A 17,178-nucleotide genomic window follows, 5' to 3' on the forward strand; every position below is an offset into this window, starting at 1 on the left:
TTGATAAGATTGGATCACTTATAATCCAGTTTTTAGTCCCCTACCGACGAAGTCGAAGGGGACTTTAGGTTTGCACTCTGTCTGTCTGTCTGTCTGTCTGTCTGTCTGTCTGTCAGTCCGGCAAATCAGTTTTCCACACTTTTACTCTTCACGCTTGAAGATATTGATTTGATATTTATTGTATTGTTTTATCATGACAAGTTACAGATCAAGTTCGAATTTTGTTTCGGTCTGACGATTTTGTGCAGAGTTATGGTCCTTGAACTTGGAAAATTCACTCAAATAATCAGTTTTCCGCACTTTTTTTGTCATGCTTGAAGATATTGATTTGATGATTGGTATATAGTTTTATCATGACAAGTTACAGATCAAGTTCGAATTTTTGTGCGGTCTAATGATTTTGTGTAGAGTTATGGTCCTTGGACTTAGAAAATTCACTCAAATAATCAGTTTTCATCTCTTTTTTTCGTCATGCTTGAAGATCTTGATTTGATAATTGATATATAGTTTTATCATGACAAGTTACAGATCAAGTTTGAATTTTGTTTTGGTCTGATGATTTTGTGCAGAGCTATGGTCCTTGGACTTAGGAAATTCACTCAAATAATAAATTGTCCACATTTTTTTTTCGTCATGCTTGAAAATATTGACTTGATATTTGTTATATAGTTTACACCATGACAAGTTATAGATCGAGTTAGCATTTTGTTCCAGTACAATGAATTTTTAACTAGTAGTGGACTATGTATTACCAGGCAATACTCACAGAATGCTTGTTCATAATTTCATTTTCTTATAATATAAATTCACTATTCCATAATATTTGTATTCTTATCTCTTTGGACCCGTACCAGTTAATTTCCAATTTATATATATATATATTGTTTTCAATTTAGACTTGTATAGAGATATATTTATAAAAATCTGGGATATTTTTAACATTTACATCAATATTACTATCTCCACTATTTGTTTGAAACACAAACCAGTTCAGATCAAAACTACTGAAATATTATATTGTCAAGTAGCTTCGTATATCAACAATTTTACCCCCCCCCCCCTTGTTTTCGATTGGACCAATGATAGCATATCGCATTACTTTATCTTTCATCAGAAATTATACTAACACTTTATAGAAGCGTGAAAATAGGTCTAGCATCATGGTTGTGTCCAGCAAACACTAGAAAGGGACGATCTCAAATGCAGAAATCAACAGAGTGTAACAGTCACGACAGATGCCTAAAATACAGGTTGAGGAGGTCATCTGGGGAATTAAACAGTTCAGGGGTCAATTAATACAGTTCACTTCAATTATTACCTGTGGGGAAGTTCTCAAACCTCTTTCCCAACTTAGTTTATTTTGGCACCCTTTGGAGGTATGAAAAAAAGTGCACTGCAAAATCCTGTTATTTTTAAAATTTTCTGAAACATACAATGCATATGAATTTTATTTATCTATGGCATGCTATGCCTTAAAACTTTTCCAGATGCACAGGTTTGTCTGCACTCAGAGTATATTTTGAGGTGAAAATGCAGCCATTTTAGCCATAGGGTCCACATGAACCTTAAAGTCAGATGAAACGAGTTTCAAAAAAAAATAATGTTTAGTAAATTATTGAACCAATACATGCATATATACTAAACTAAGTCCTATATGCACGTTTTTTTACATTTATTACGAATCTATAACGCATAGGAACATATTTCATTTGTTGATTGTTGATCGCAAGCTCATTAACTTTCGAGTTTCTGGCCGAAGTTTACGGATCGTGACATTGATAAACAATCAACACAGAAGCACGTGGAGCATGTAAAAATTAAGCGAATTGAAAGAGCGATGATAAATTTTTTTATATATTTTTCTATGTGTTCCCATGTGTTTGATAAACTTTTCAATGATTGTTTAATGATTTGGTTATTTAATTTGTTTTTTAGGAATCAATTATTACTATTTACCTTCCGGTGCACGTTTGTTTACATTCTGTCATCACGGTTTTCCCTTGCACTTGCACTGTGCGGTGGTCGAAGTTCTAACGAGAGGTGCATTCGGAAAAATATCGACGAATTAGTATACGAGAAGACAATAATTCAATAGCAGTACATTTCTGAAGATTTTGATAAGATAATAGATTTTCTTTCACAAGAAAGTCCTGTACACTTGTTTTATAATACAACTTAGCCATTCAAGTATAGAAAACATACTCATTTTTTTTTTTAATTTGAAGTTTCATGCATGACTTTAGCAGTCAAACATTTTATTCCTACGTTGAAAAACCAACGTGTCCTTATTCGGTCAGACAATACAACTGTGGTACTGTACATAAACAAGCAAGGCGGGACAAAGTCGATTGAGTTATGTATTTAGACTTGGAATCTTTGGAATATGGCTTTGAATAACAAAATTATTCTAAGGGCAGCTCACATTGCAGAAGTGAAAAATATCCTAGCCGATCGTCTAAGCAGGGTCAAAATAAGAACAACAGAAAGGTCTCTGAATGCAGGGATAGTGAACAAAATATTCTCAGAATGGGGCTTTCCAACAATAGATCTTTTTGCCTCCGCACAGAATCACAAGTTACCAGTGTTTTGTGCATTGGATCAAGATGGGGGAAAAAAACCAACAAAATTTTGGCATTTGCCTCCCCCCTTCTAATATTTGAATATATTGCTAGATAATTCTAAAGATGTCTGTATAAAAGATATTCACATTAATTACATCTGCATTTCCATTCTTCCTTTTTGCATTTGCCCATCCCCCAATCATTTTCACACGCCCATTATAGGCCTATATTGAAAAAAAAAACACTTTTTTGTCCATTTGGGCCAATGACTTACAATAAACAGATATGATATAGATGTGAAAAACACATACAACATATAAACCCACTCTCCTTTTTTCTGATTTTCCGCTTTTCCTACTTACACAATGCACAATCTTTCAACAAAGATTACTCCGATGGTCTGTCGTACTTTTATATTTGTTGACGCATAACACGGAAAAACAAACAGGTATATATTCTTTGTTTATATAAATTCTGGCCAAATATCTCAACATTATCATACTTCTTCTATATTTTCTTTCGTTTTTTTATTAAATGTTATATTACTTCAAATTATTCGCATTTGATGTATCAAACATAAAATTACAACTCATTTAGCATCAACTTTGAGCAGTATAATCTACGACAACCCATTAACTCCAGAATATTCATTTTTTAACATGAGATTCCAGGTTTATTGTTTATATTTTAATTAAATAAGATTTGTGAGGTTAACCCGATTGCATACCTAATTTATTAATAATATTACTTAGTACTCCATGTGCATATTTCACTAATATGACATGGAAGGGTAAAGAAAGTAAAAACCAACAAAAAAAGAGTGCATTATTACAGAATATCACTTTAAAAGAATCACAGCAAAATATAATACAAAAACGCATTGTTATATCACTTGTAAATACTTATAGATTTATAAATTGAAAATGTCAATACTTTTTTTCAAAAACCCTCCTCTTTCTGCTGGTGGAATTTTTACCATAATTGTTTAGTTATACGATACAGCAATAACGTTTATCAACAGGTTGTAGGTTTTCCAAGGGACACTTATTGCGCCCTTTTAATAGCAGACGTGTTCCTCTATTGTAATGAATCACAGTTTCATGAGTAGTTGTCAGTATGGATGTATTCGTATGTTCAATCATGCTGGTTTATTTTCTCGTTTGAATTGTGAAATATAAGTTTATGATGTCGATAGGATGTAGGACCATAAGTTTTGATAAATGTAAAGCAATACATATTTTAAATTAGTTAACTTTCAGTTTATTAAAAACAAAATCAATGTAAGTACTAATAAAAACCATATTTTGCTTATGCACTTTGTCTATAGACAGATAGAGTGTCCATATGCCAGTTTGTTTTTTCTTTGTTGAAGTAGTTATTTGTTTTTATAGTGATTAAGATTATAACACAATGTTGACTGCTGTACCCCAATTTTTGACATTTTTACCTATTATGTATGTTTGTTTTGCTCAAGTGAGAGGTTTAGGTAGCTATAAAACAAGGTTAAATCTACCATTTTCTACATAAGGAAATGCCTATACCAAGTCAGGATTATGACAGTTGTTTTCCATTCGTTTGATGTGTTTGAGCTTTTGATTTTGCCATTTGATATAAAGGACTTTCCGTTTTGAATTTTCCTTGGAGTTCGGTATTTTTGTTATTTTACTTTTTATAGATGTTAAAATGACATCCTATAAGAATATTCTTACATAATAGTGCTTCATAAAGAAATACCGAAAAATAAGAATGTGATACTCCGTTTTTAATAAAAATTCACAGATACCGCCAAACTTCAAAACTCAATCTACTTTAGTAAGATTGATAATACTTTAATGCTTCGCGTTAGGCTTAAAATGTGTAGACAAAACTGTAATTTTCTACTAGATCTTATTAGTGTAAAAATATAATTTAGAAATATCTGACAATATATATCGTAAACCGTATACATTGATAACTATATGTAGTCTGGATGAAGACCAAAAATATGGAATTCTAAAATTAAATTTAAGAATTTAACAGTTTTAACTTTTGTTTGCGAAATTTATCTGTATGTAGCTTTAATTCCATGCAGAGAAATCAAGTAAAGTTCTAAAACAAGTTTAAATGTCGCCGTCAGAAAAAAATTCCCCGGGAATGACTTAATTGGCGCAAGGTGACCTAATGAACAACTTTGAAATCGACCATATCGGCAACTTTTAAAAGAATTAACAAATAAATATGGTTTGAAATTTATTTGCCAAAAAGCCCCGAGTAATTACATATATATATATATATATATATTATTTCACTGTATGTAAATATAGATAGCGAAATCAACATTTGATTAGTTGAGACTTAAGCCAATCAAAATTAACGCAGTTTTCGTATCACTTTTTGTATCACACTCCGTGCAGTGTGATACGAGAAATACATCTTTATGCAGTGAAATAGAAACAGGCCACAACCATAAGAAAATTAACTTTTGATCGGTATTCAGTTTCACCAATATTTATGTCATGTTTAGTTATAAAAGCAAGCGGATAAGAAATATTGTATCGACTTTAATATTTTATGTTTAGGAAGTAAACAAAGTATAGACAGTGGAATAAAACATGCATTTCCCTTGACTTAAGCGATGCCCTCGGGAAATATGATTTTCTTGGGTTAAGAAATCTCCATATCTCCCTCAGGTACGGGAAATTAATGTATACTGTTTCAATCAACATCATATTTACCATAAGACCAAGGTTCTTTCTTTGGTCGTTCGCTTGTTCTTGGTTGTTTTTTAGCTCACTTGGCCCTTGGGCCAAGTGAGTTTTTCTCATCACTTGGCGTCCGTCGTCCGTCGTTAACTTTCACAAAAATCTTCTCCTCTGAAACTACTGGGCCAAATTTAACCAAACTTGGCCACAATCATCATTGAGGTATGTAGTTTAAAAAATGTGTCCGGTGACCCCGCCTGCCAAACAAGATGGCCAACATGGCCAAAATAGAACATAGGGGTAAAATGCAGTTTTTGGCTTATATCTCTGAAACTAAAGCATTTAGAGCAAATCTGACTGGGGTAAAAATGTTCATCAGGTTAAGATTTATTTGGCCTGAAATTTTCAGACTAATCAGACAACCCGTTGTTGGGTTGCTGTCCCTGAATTGGTAATAATAAGTAAATTTTGCAGTTTTTATACGACCGCAAAAAAATTTTGTGGTCGTATATTGGTATGACGTTGGCGTCGTCGTCGTCGTCGTCGTCGTCGTCGTCCGGCGTCGTCGTCCGAAGACACATTGGTTTTCGCACTCTAACTTTAGTTTAAGTAAATGGATCTTTTTGAAATTTGACCATAAGGTTAAATACCACAAAAGGAAGGTTGGGATTGATTTTTGGGGTTATGGTACCAATAGTTAAGGAATTAGGGGCCAAAAAGGGGCAAAAAATAAGCATTTTCTAGTTTCCAGACAATAACTGTGGAACGGTGAATGGATCTCTCTGAAATTATACTACAAGTTTCCATACCACAAAGGGATGGTTAGGATTTGCTTTTGGGGGTTATGGCTCAAACCGTTTAGGAATTAGGGGCAAAAAAGGGGGAAAAACAGGGTTGTCCTGGTTAATGGACAAATACTTTAGTACAAAACATAATTTAAAGCAGTGTAAGGGAGATAAATCAAATACATCATTGAAATTATCTCCCTTACACTGCTTTTAAATTATGTATAAAGTAATGGTTAATGAACAATAAAGATAATTTAAAACAGTGTAAGGGAGGTAATCCAAATACAACGTTTTGGTTACTTCCCGTACACTGCTTTTAAATTATGTTTAAAGAAATGCATATTTATAAAGGAAGACCAGTAAAAATATCTGCAAATGTTCCATCTTTTTTTTTTACAAAAAAATCCATATGAAAGATTTGACACTATATTTTTAATTCTATTATAAAATAGATTAAGTTAGCACTATGGTAAATTTAAATGGGTAATTATGGTTTCCAACTCCATTGGAAATTTGAATTGAGATTATGACCATATCTTGAGGGAAAGAATTTTTTGGGGGAAAAAAAGGGGGGGGGAATAAAAAGAAATTGTGGGGGGGTCAATTTTTTCTCATTTCAGATTTCAGAAATTAAAAAGAATTATTCTTCAAAATTTTTTTTTTTTTTCAAATTTCAAATATTGAAAAATTTCAAGAAGTCTTTAATTGCACAGTATGGCGCATTAGATTTGTAAAATCTTTGATCACATTTATTTATTTGTTATGCCGAATCTAACAGTGTATTTAGATTTTTAATTTTGGGTCCAGTTTTCAAATTGGTCTACATTAAGGTCCAAAGGGTCCAAAATTAAACTTTGTTTGATTTTAGCAAAAATTGAATATATGAGGTTCTTTGATATGCTGAATCTAAACATGTATTTAGATTTTTGATTTTTGGCCCAGTTTTCAAGTTGGTCCAAATTGGGGTCCAAAATTAAACTTTGTTTGATTTCAACAAAAATTGAATATATGGGGTTCTTTGATATGCTGAATCTAACCATGTATTTAGATTTTTTATTTGTGGACCCCGTTATCAAATTGGTTCATATTGAGGTCAAAAGGGTCCAAAATTAAACTTTGTTTGATATTTCATCAAAAATTGAATTATTGGGGTTCTTTGATGTTCCAAATCTAACTGTGTATTTAGATTTTTAATTTAGGTCCTGTTTTTTTAAATTGGTCTACATTAAGGTCCAAAGGGTCCAAAATGAAACTTAGTTTGATTTTAACAAAAATTGAATTCTTGGGGTTCTTTGATATGCTGAATCTAAACATGTGTTTAGATTTTTGATTATGGGCCCAGTTTTCAAGTTGGTCCAAGATAGGGTCCAGTATTTAAACTTTGTTTGATTTCAACAAAAATTGAATATATGGGGTTCTTTGATATGCTGAATCTAAACATGTATTTAGATTTTTGATTATGGGCCCAGTTTTCAAGTTGGTCCAAATTGGGGTCCAAAATTAAACTTTGTTTGATTTCAACAAAAATTGAATATATGAGGTTCTTTGATATGCTAAATCTAACCATGTATTTAGATTTTCTATTTGTAGGCCCCGCTTTCAAATTGGTTCATATTGAGGTCAAAAGGGTCCAAAATTATACTTTGTTTGATTTCATCAAAAATTGAATTATTGGGGTTCTTTGATATGCCAAATCTAACCGTGTTTTAGATTTTTAATTTTGGGTCCCGTTTTTTAAATTGGTCTTCATTGAGGTCCAAAGGGTCCAAAATTAAACTTAGTTTGTTTTTAACAAAAATTGAATTCTTGGGGTTCTTTGATATGCTGAATCTAAACATGTGTTTAGATTTTTGATTATGGGCCCAGTTTTCAAGTTGGTCCAAGTTGGGGTCCAAAATTAAACTTAGTTTGAATTCAACAAAAATTGAATATATTGGGTTCTTTGATATGCTGAATCCAACCATGAATTTAGATTTTTTATTTGTGGGCCCCGCTATCAAATTGGTTCATATTGAGGTCAAAAGGGTCCAAAATTAAACTTTGTTTGATTTCATCAAAAATTGAATTATTGGGGTTCTTTGATATTCCAAATCTAACCGTGTATTTAGATTTTTAATTTTAAGTCCCGTTTTTTAAATTGGTCTACATTAAGGTCCAAAGGGTCCAAAATTAAACTTAGTTTGATTTTAGCAAAAATTGAATTCTTGGGGTTCTTTGATATGCTGAATCTAAACATGTGTTTAGATTTTTGATTATGGGCCCAGTTTTCAAGTTGGTCCAAGTTGGGGTCCAAAATCAAACTTTGTTTGATTTTAACAAAAATTGAATATATGGGGTTCTTTGATATGCTGAATCTAACCATGTATTTTGATTTTGGACATTGGACCATAATAGGTAAAGTAAAAAAATTCAAGTTCTTAGACCACATTCTTTCTGTGTCAGAAACCTATGCTGTGTCAAATATTTAATAACAATCCAAATTCAGAGCTGTATCAAGCTTGAATGTTGTGTCCATATTTGCCCCAACTGTTCAGGATTCGACCTCTGCGGTCGTATCAAGCTGCGCCCCAGCGAAGCATTTTATTGGTTATTATCTTGAATATTATTATAGATAGAGATAAACTGTAAACAGCAATAATGTTAAGCAAAGTAAGATCTACAAATAAGTCAACATGACCGATATAATCAATTGATAGTCAATTTTTTACAATTTTTCGTAAATTTTTGTAATCTTTTACAAAAATCTTCTCCTTTGAAACTACTTTGCCAAATTTAATCACACTTGGCCACAATCACCATTGAGGTATCTAGTTAAAAAAATGTGTCAGATGGCCCCACCTGCCAACCAACATGGCCTACATGGCTAAAAATAGAACATAGGGGGTAAAATACAAGTTTTGTCTATTATTTTGGAAACCATTATAAAGAGAGAAAATCTGACAAGAGCAAAAATGTTCAGAATGTTGAGCTCTACCAATTGTCCGTACATGTCAAAAATGTCAGATGACTTCTTATAGGAGTTATTGCCTTTATATGACAAGTTTTACCATTTTTTTGGTCATTTTTGCCTACTATCTTGAAAACTGTAATAGATATAGAGAAACTTTAAAATGATCAACAAGACAAGTTCTACAAATAGGTCAACATGGTCGAAATGGTCAATCGACTCCTTATTAGAGTTATTGCCCTTTGATGATGATGATTTTGACCATTTTTTTGCGTTTTTGCCTTATATCGGAAAATTATAATAGACAGATAGAAACTTAGCTAGGCTAAAATGATCAGCAAAACAAAATTTACAATGAAGACAATATGGAGGAAATGGTCAGACGACTCCTTTTTGGAGTTATTGCCCTTTAAAGATGATTTTCACTTTTTTTATTGCATTTTGCCATATATGATAGAAAATTATAAAAGATAGTAAAGATACACTTTAAACATGTTAAATCACACAAATTATCAGCAAGTCAAGATCTACTTACAAGTCAAATTTTGCCGATATAGTTTAGTAGACTGTCACTCTTTATAGGAGTGATTGCCCTTAAATGAGGATTTTTTTTATCCTCTTTTGTGTTTTGAGCAAAAACTAAAGAAGATAGAGAGAAACTAAATAGGCTAAATTATCAGCCATACAAGATCAACAAAACAGATTTTTTTTTCATGAATTCTATTCCTGTCCACAATGTTGGAGAATGTCCTTTGTTGAATATGCACATATACCAAGGTGAGCGACACATGCTCTTTAGAGCCTCTATTTTTTTATGGCCTAGCCGTGAGGTGAAAAAAAAAAATATATTTATATACCGGGGTATTGTAAAGTATCAGCTGCGAGTCACAATATCATTATGAAACTTTTTGTTAAGGACATACGATACAGTAACTTGAAAACGAGATCATACAGCAAAAAATGACGTTTCTTTTTCTAAAATCATGAAACTTTGATAAAAATTAATTATTTCCAAAGAATTGTTATACAAATTTAGAGCATACTTATGTAAAGAAGATTTTCCAAATGTTTTTACAAAAATCCGCTTTTGTTTATCTTTTGAAACAAAAAAGTTAGGTATCCAAATGTCCAATAAAACGAAATTTTGAGTAAATGTCTAAAATTTCATACCTTAATTTGTGATTGAGTTATTTCCCTTTGAACAGAAATGGTTAATTATATATGTAAAGTTTGATTACACTTCCAGATAAGTTTTATAGATTTTGAAAGACATTGTATTAATGATAAATGACATTTTGGATTTTTTTTTCTTTTCTTTGGTAAATTGTTTGAAGAATTTTGTGGTAGGTTTGTTTGTTATTCTGTATAAACTAATTTTCTGAATGCTATATACATATTTTTAGGCAGTTAAGCTGCCTTATGCTACCACCCTAGATTTGTGTTCTTCCCACTAAATGGTGTAAAAAGTGCTATTGTTATTATCTAGCTGGCTAATATGTTATTTAGAACTAATTGGGCACTTTTTTCATACTTTCAATTCTGGAATACAAAAAATATGACAAGAAAAACCTTAAATGATCGCGGCGAACTACCCAAAACTTTTGAAGTTGCACATAGGAAGTAATGCTCAATAGAAATCCGTACGTAGTTTATCATCCCATATGCTTTTGGCTAAGATGTCAAAGAACAATTGTATGAAATATTTCATCGCCGAAAATCTCTAATTACAAGTCGTTTACATTTCCCAAATGTCCAAAGGCGAAGGAATATTGTTCATGTACACCAAATCTCTATGATAGAGGAAATAAAGTTATATGTAGTAGTCTAAGTTGGCGGTAATTTTAACTTACACAAAACGTAAGGTAAGTATTCTGATGTTTTAAAGTAAGTTTTGTTAATAATGATGTTTTTTTCGTTTAAGAAGATTGTGATTATTTTATTTACTTCAATTAAATGTATACACATTTAAATTCCTTTCTTTGATTATATTATCCCGTTTATCACTGACCTTGGCAGTTGTTGTTTTTATGAATGTTGTTTTTATGAATGAAAAAGGTCCGAAAATCGACGTAGGTGGGATGTTTCAAGAAATGTGGACAACTCGTCCCCGAGACAAGTCGGACCGAGTCCACTCTGACCGTCTAAGAAGACAACTCGGACCGCTTGTCAGATTTACTTAGGGTTTCATAAATTGTTAGACTAACATGTCTAGCGGAGTTAGCAATCTTTCGTTTGTGCATTGGGGTCTATTTAGGGGTATTTTGAGGGGCCTAAAAAAGGGGAGGAGCTTACTATAGAACCCTATGGGATTTTATTTTTTTCAATTTTCAAATGACTATTACTTGAAAACAGTAAGTGATAGACACACACGATCTTCAGTAATGATAACAGGACAATAGAACAAATCAAATAAAATATAGGGTGAGTCCCTGGGGGTCATCCTACCCCCTTCAATTTGAAAATGTGTTTTTATCTTGTAAACGGTCGCGATCCCCACCCCTAAACCATATATATACTTGTTTGGGACAATAAAACAAATCAAATGAAAATAATTTGGGGGAGTCTCAGGTGTCTACCCATCCCTTCTGTTTGAGAACTTGTAAATAGTCGAAATCCCCACCCCTTAACCATATATATTCATGTATGGGACAATATAACAAATCAAATGAAATATAGGAGGAGTCCCTTGAGGTCAACCCCATCCCCTTTTGTTAAGAACTGGTTAACGGTCGAAATCCCCACCCCTAAACCATACATATTCTTGTATGGAACAATAAAACAAATCAAATTAAATGTAGGGGAGCCCTTTAGGGGTCACCCCATCCCTCCTGTTTGAGAACTTGTAAACGGTTGAGATACCCACCCCTACAACATATATATTCTTGTATGGGACAATAAAACAAATAAAATAAAATATAGGGGATTAGTCTATGGGAGTCACCCTACCCCTCTTCTTTTTGAAAATTTGCAAACGGTCGAGATCCCCACCCCGAAACCATATATATTCTTGTATTGGACATTAAAACAAATCAAATGAAATAAAGGGAGAGTCCCCTGGGGATCAACCCCCACCTTTTGAGAACTTGAAAACGGTCGAGATCCCGACCCCTAAACCATATATATTCCTGTTCGTCAACTCAAGAATGTTTGAATGACATACATGGTCAATCTCCTAGGCATCACATATGCATATCACTTTACTTGTCCAAACCAATTTGTAGTGGACTCGGCCAAATGTCAGGCGACCATGGGAATGACGAATTATAGGAGCTTTGTTTGGGAGACTTCGTAACAGTATCCTGTTACAATTATTTCTTGTTTATTATAGAATTTAATTGATGCAAGAAATAAGTCTAGGTTGAATTTACTTTAATTATTTTTTGAGTTATTTCTGGGCCTATAAAAATTTTCATTTAAGGCTCATTTTAAAGGAAACATATTTAAGATAAATTAGAAATTAATTTTGAAAATGATAGGATTGGATAGCGGAAACATTAAGGTACACACATTTTTTTAACTTGAAATAGCTGAGATAAATAATTTAACCAATTCTTCCACAATATTCATCTTAACTTAAGCTTCTGCCACGTTTTCCTTGGTTTTTTTTTAATTAACTGCCTATAGCGCCCTTGGTGCTTTGATTTTTTTATGAAGTGAACTCCTTTAAAAACTAAGCTTACATTGTCTATTAATAAACATATATTTAGATTTCTGATTTTGGTTTAATTTCATCAAAAATTGAATTCTTGGGGTTCTTTGATATGCTGATTCTAACAATGTTTTAGTGGTTAAATCATATCTAATTTTATAATTTGAAAATATATAACATCATATCTAATTTTAGAGAACTATTTTTTAGTGGTTAAATCATATCGAATTTTAGAGAACTATTTGTTTATCATTTATTCAGTTTGAGTTATTTCCCTTTGAACAGAAAATTAATAAGTATATGGATAACATTAAACTGTGTTTCATTTCAACATAAATTAAACATATATATAGGGTTCTTTCAAATGCTGAATCTAAACCTGTATTTAGATATTGGATTTTTAGGCCCAGTGTTCAAGTTGGTCCAAATCAGGGTCCAAAATTAAACTTTGTTTGATTTCAACAAAAATTGAATTTATGTTTTTTTTTTGAAATGCTGAATCTAACCATGTATTTAGAGATTTTTGATTTTGGGCTCCTTTATCAAATTGGTCCACATTGAGGTCCAAAGGGTCCTAAATTAAACTTTTGTTTGATTTCATAAAAAATTGAATTCTTGGGGTTCTTTGATATGCTGATTCTAACAATATACTTAGATTTTGGATATTTGACCATAAAAGGTAAATGTCCAATTTCAAAATTTTCAGTTCTTTGACCACATTCATTTTGTGTCACAAACCTATGCTATGTCAAATATTCAATCACAATCCAAATTCAGAGCTGTTTTAAGCTTAAATGTAGTGTCCATACTTGCTCAACTGTTCAGGGTTCTACCTCTGCAGGAAATCCGGTTTGCAGTCACTCTGACAGCCTCTTGTTTATTACATATTTGAATTGACTTGGTGAAAGATAGCTTGTATGCAAATTTTCGTAAAAAAATCACCGCAGAATCAAAACTGTATCGTATGCCCTTAAGTGAGCGAATTTGATTCCAAATTTTAAGACTTTAATACGATTTATTTCGTTTCCTGGCTATTAGTTCTAATTCATTGCATATGAAGAGATATTTCTCAGAATAAGATGTTATTTTCTGTTATTTGGTTTTTATAAATTTCTTAGCTACATAACGTCTCTTTACCTCTAGCAGATTTCTTACCAATCATGATCATAAGACAGTATAAACTATTTGTATGTTGAAGTAGTGACCAGTTGTTTATAATATCTATTTCTCACTATTGGTCTATATTACAGCTGAAGTATTCTTACAACTTTCTTTAAAGAATAGAAAACTATCCGTTTCATCATGGTTAATCGACCTATTTAACTGATTTAGAATGGCTGATCTGTCAGATAAATTAGAAGCAGAAGTTACACACAGAGAAAATGCCGTTAGATTGTTGCATGGTCATGTAGAGAATGAGGATGGAAATATAAAAAGATCAGCAGTTAATAACTTTCTCCAGCAACTTAAGGATGACAGGCTATTTCAAAGGAAATTTATTATTTTTATATGCCTGTGTTACGCCTTTTTTGTTTTGGTAAGTTCCATTTATCCATCTTATTGTTTACTTATTTTGCAGAGAGAATTTTTCCTTAAAGTCAGTTTTTGTATGCGAGACATATAGGTTACCAGCCGGCGGCGGCGCCGGCGATGTAAACTAATTTTATAAAGCTTTATACCGGTATTTCAGAAGATAGGCCTGGATGCTTCATACCTTGTATGCAGATATCTTATGTTACGAAGTTTCCGTCTGTCATATGTCCATTGTCCTTGGCCTCATTTTCATGGTTCAGCGACTGCTTGAAAAAAAAAAGTCTTTTTGTCATGTGAATTTCTCACTTGTTATGAGTAATATGATAACTATATTTGGTACATGTCCGTCAGACCGTTCGCCTGACCTCGACATTGCATGGATCAGTGATGAAGGTTAAAGTTACATGATTAGGTCCGTTTCTCAGATACAATAAGCAGTAAGTCAACTTCATATTTTATGACGGAATGATACTAAACCCCTAACGGGAGGGATTGTGCTTGATTTTCATATGATGAAGACATAATCTTTACATCAGTTTAATTGAGGTCTGGAGCTGCCATGTCAGTAACTACTGGTCATTTTGCTTAGTTTCTTTTGTTACCTATTCTGAGATCGGACTCGGACTTCTCTTAAACTGAGTTTTACTGTGCGTATTGCTGTGTGTTTGTTTATTCTACATTAGCTAGAGGTATAGGGAGAGGGTTCAGATCTCACAAAACATGTTTAACCCCGCCGCATTTTTGCGCCTGTCCCAAGTCAGGAGCCTCTGGCCTTTGTTAGTCTTGTATGTTTTTTTTAATTTTAGTTCATTTATATGTATTGGAGTTTAGTGTGACGTCCATTTTCATTGAACTAGTACACATTTTTGTTTAGAGACCAGCTGAAGCCCGCCTCCGGGTGTGGGATTTTCTCGCTGTATTGAAGACCCATTCGTGGCCTTCAGCTTTTTTCTGCTTTTTGGTCGGGTTGTTGTCTCTTTGACACATTCACCATTTCCATTCTCAATTTTATTCATGTATATGTTGTGTATGGAATGATTGTAAGGGGTACATGTCAGTCTGGCAGGTTTAATCTGACCTTGACCTCATTTTCACGGTTCATTGGTCAATGTTATGTTTTGGTGTTTTGGTCTGTTTTTTCAAGTATTATAAACAATAGGTCAACTATATTTGGTTATGGAATGGTTGTAAGGTGTACATGTCTATCCGGCAGGTATCATCCGACCTTGACCTCATTTTCATGGTTCATTGGCCAATTTTATGTTTTTGTGATTTGGTCTATTTTTCAAATACTATAAGCAATAGGTCAACTATATTTGGTGTTTGAAATGATTGTAAAGTGTACAGATCTGTCTGGCAGATATAATCTGACCTTGACCCCAATTTCATGGTTCAATGGTCAATGTTAAATTTTTGTGTTTTGGTCTGTTTTTCAATTACAATAAGCAGTAGGTCAATTATATTTGGCATATTGAATAATTGTAAGGTGTACATGTCTGTCTGACCTCATTGCCATGTATATTTAGAAATATTAAGTTGATGTGATACTTGTAGTAAAACCTTTGTCTTTAAGACTTTCAATATGAATTTAATGGTCAGTAAAGCAGGCGAGACATTTCAGCGTGTGCACTCTTGTTGAATAATAAAATATATTTAAAATCAATTAAACATTGTCCATTTTAAATGAAAAATAAAAACTTTTTATGCCCCTGCCATAGCAGTGGGTGCATTAAGTTTTACCCTTGTCCGTCTGTACGTACGTACGTACGTCCGTCCGTACATCCCAAAATTGGTTTCCGTTCTCTAACTTGAGTTTGCCTCAACCAAATGTTATGAAACTTATGCACAATGCTTATTACCACAAAACACAGATCAAGCTTGAATTTTGGTGGCGTCACTTTAACCGTTCTAGAGTTATGCCCCTTTACAAATGGAAAAATTGCAAAATGTTTAGTTTCCGTTCTGTAACTTAAGTTTGCCTCAACCAAATGTTATGAAACTTATACACAATGCTAATTATCACAAAACACAGATCAAGTTTGAATTTTGGTTGCGTCACTGTAACCGTTCTAGAGTTATGCCCCTTTATAAATGGAAAAATTGCAAAATATTTAGTTTCCGTTCTCTAACTTAAGTTTGCCTCAACCAAATGTTATGAAACTTATACACAATGCTTATTACCACAAAACACAGATCAAGTTTGAATTTTGGTTGCGTCACTTTAACCGTTCTAGAGTTATGCTCCTTTATAAATGGAAAAATTACAAAAATTTTATTTTCTTCTAAATATCAAGTAATTTTTATTTTGGAGTTATCTTCCTTTGTCCATGATTATAGTTGAATCAACTATAATCAATGCTTTATACAATGCAATATTTAATTTTGACTTCCACTGATAAAACACAGATCAAGTTGAATTTGGGTAGTGTCACTTTAACCATTATTGAGTTATGCCCCTTTATAAAACGAAAGATTGCAAAATTTTTAGTTTCCATTCTGTAAATAAGTTTGCCCAAACCAAACATTATGAAACCTATACACAATATTCATTACCACAAAACTAAGATCAAGTACAAATTTTTTGTCTCCGTTTTCTAACTTTAGTTTGCCAAATGTTATAAAACTTATACACAATGCTTATTACTACATAATACAGATTAAGTACGAAATTTGGTGGCGACACTTTTACCATTCTTGAGTTATGTCCCTTTATAAACATAAAAATTGCTGAATTTTATAGTTTGTCTCAACCAAATGTTATAAAACTTATACACAACCGTTCTAGAGTTATGCGTGTTTACAAATAGAAAAATTGCTGAATTTTTAGTTTCTGTTCTCTACTTAAGTTAGCCTCAACCAAATGTTATGAGACTTACACACAATGCTTATTACCACAAAACTCAGATCAAGTTCAAATTTGGGTAGTTCTTCAGTTATGTTCCTTTATAACTATATGATATGCAAGCGGGGGCATCATCTGTGTCCACATGTGGACACTATCCACATTTATTTAATCATG

At 32.6% G+C, this 17,178-nt stretch overlaps 1 protein-coding gene across 2 annotated transcripts in view; it reads left to right on the forward strand.

Annotated features, from left to right (window-relative positions):
- LOC127727923 (sodium-dependent glucose transporter 1-like) overlaps positions 1 to 17,178 on the forward strand; it is a 61,478-nt gene that overhangs the window by 39,051 nt on the left and 5,249 nt on the right. Inside the window, exons 1-2 of one of the 2 annotated variants that reach the window (XM_052235077.1) lie at positions 2,960 to 3,009; positions 13,877 to 14,163. In XM_052235077.1, the coding sequence (XP_052091037.1) occupies positions 13,960 to 14,163 (204 nt within the window). In that variant the 5' untranslated portion in view covers positions 2,960 to 3,009; positions 13,877 to 13,959. Of the gene's footprint in view, positions 1 to 2,959; positions 3,010 to 13,876; positions 14,164 to 17,178 lie in introns of those variants that run through there. The other variant, XM_052235078.1, reaches the window with a different exon arrangement.

The sequence above is a fragment of the Mytilus californianus genome, unplaced genomic scaffold (assembly GCF_021869535.1).
Source record: "Mytilus californianus isolate M0D057914Y unplaced genomic scaffold, xbMytCali1.0.p SCAF_2, whole genome shotgun sequence".
NCBI classification, from domain to species: domain Eukaryota; kingdom Metazoa; phylum Mollusca; class Bivalvia; order Mytilida; family Mytilidae; genus Mytilus; species Mytilus californianus.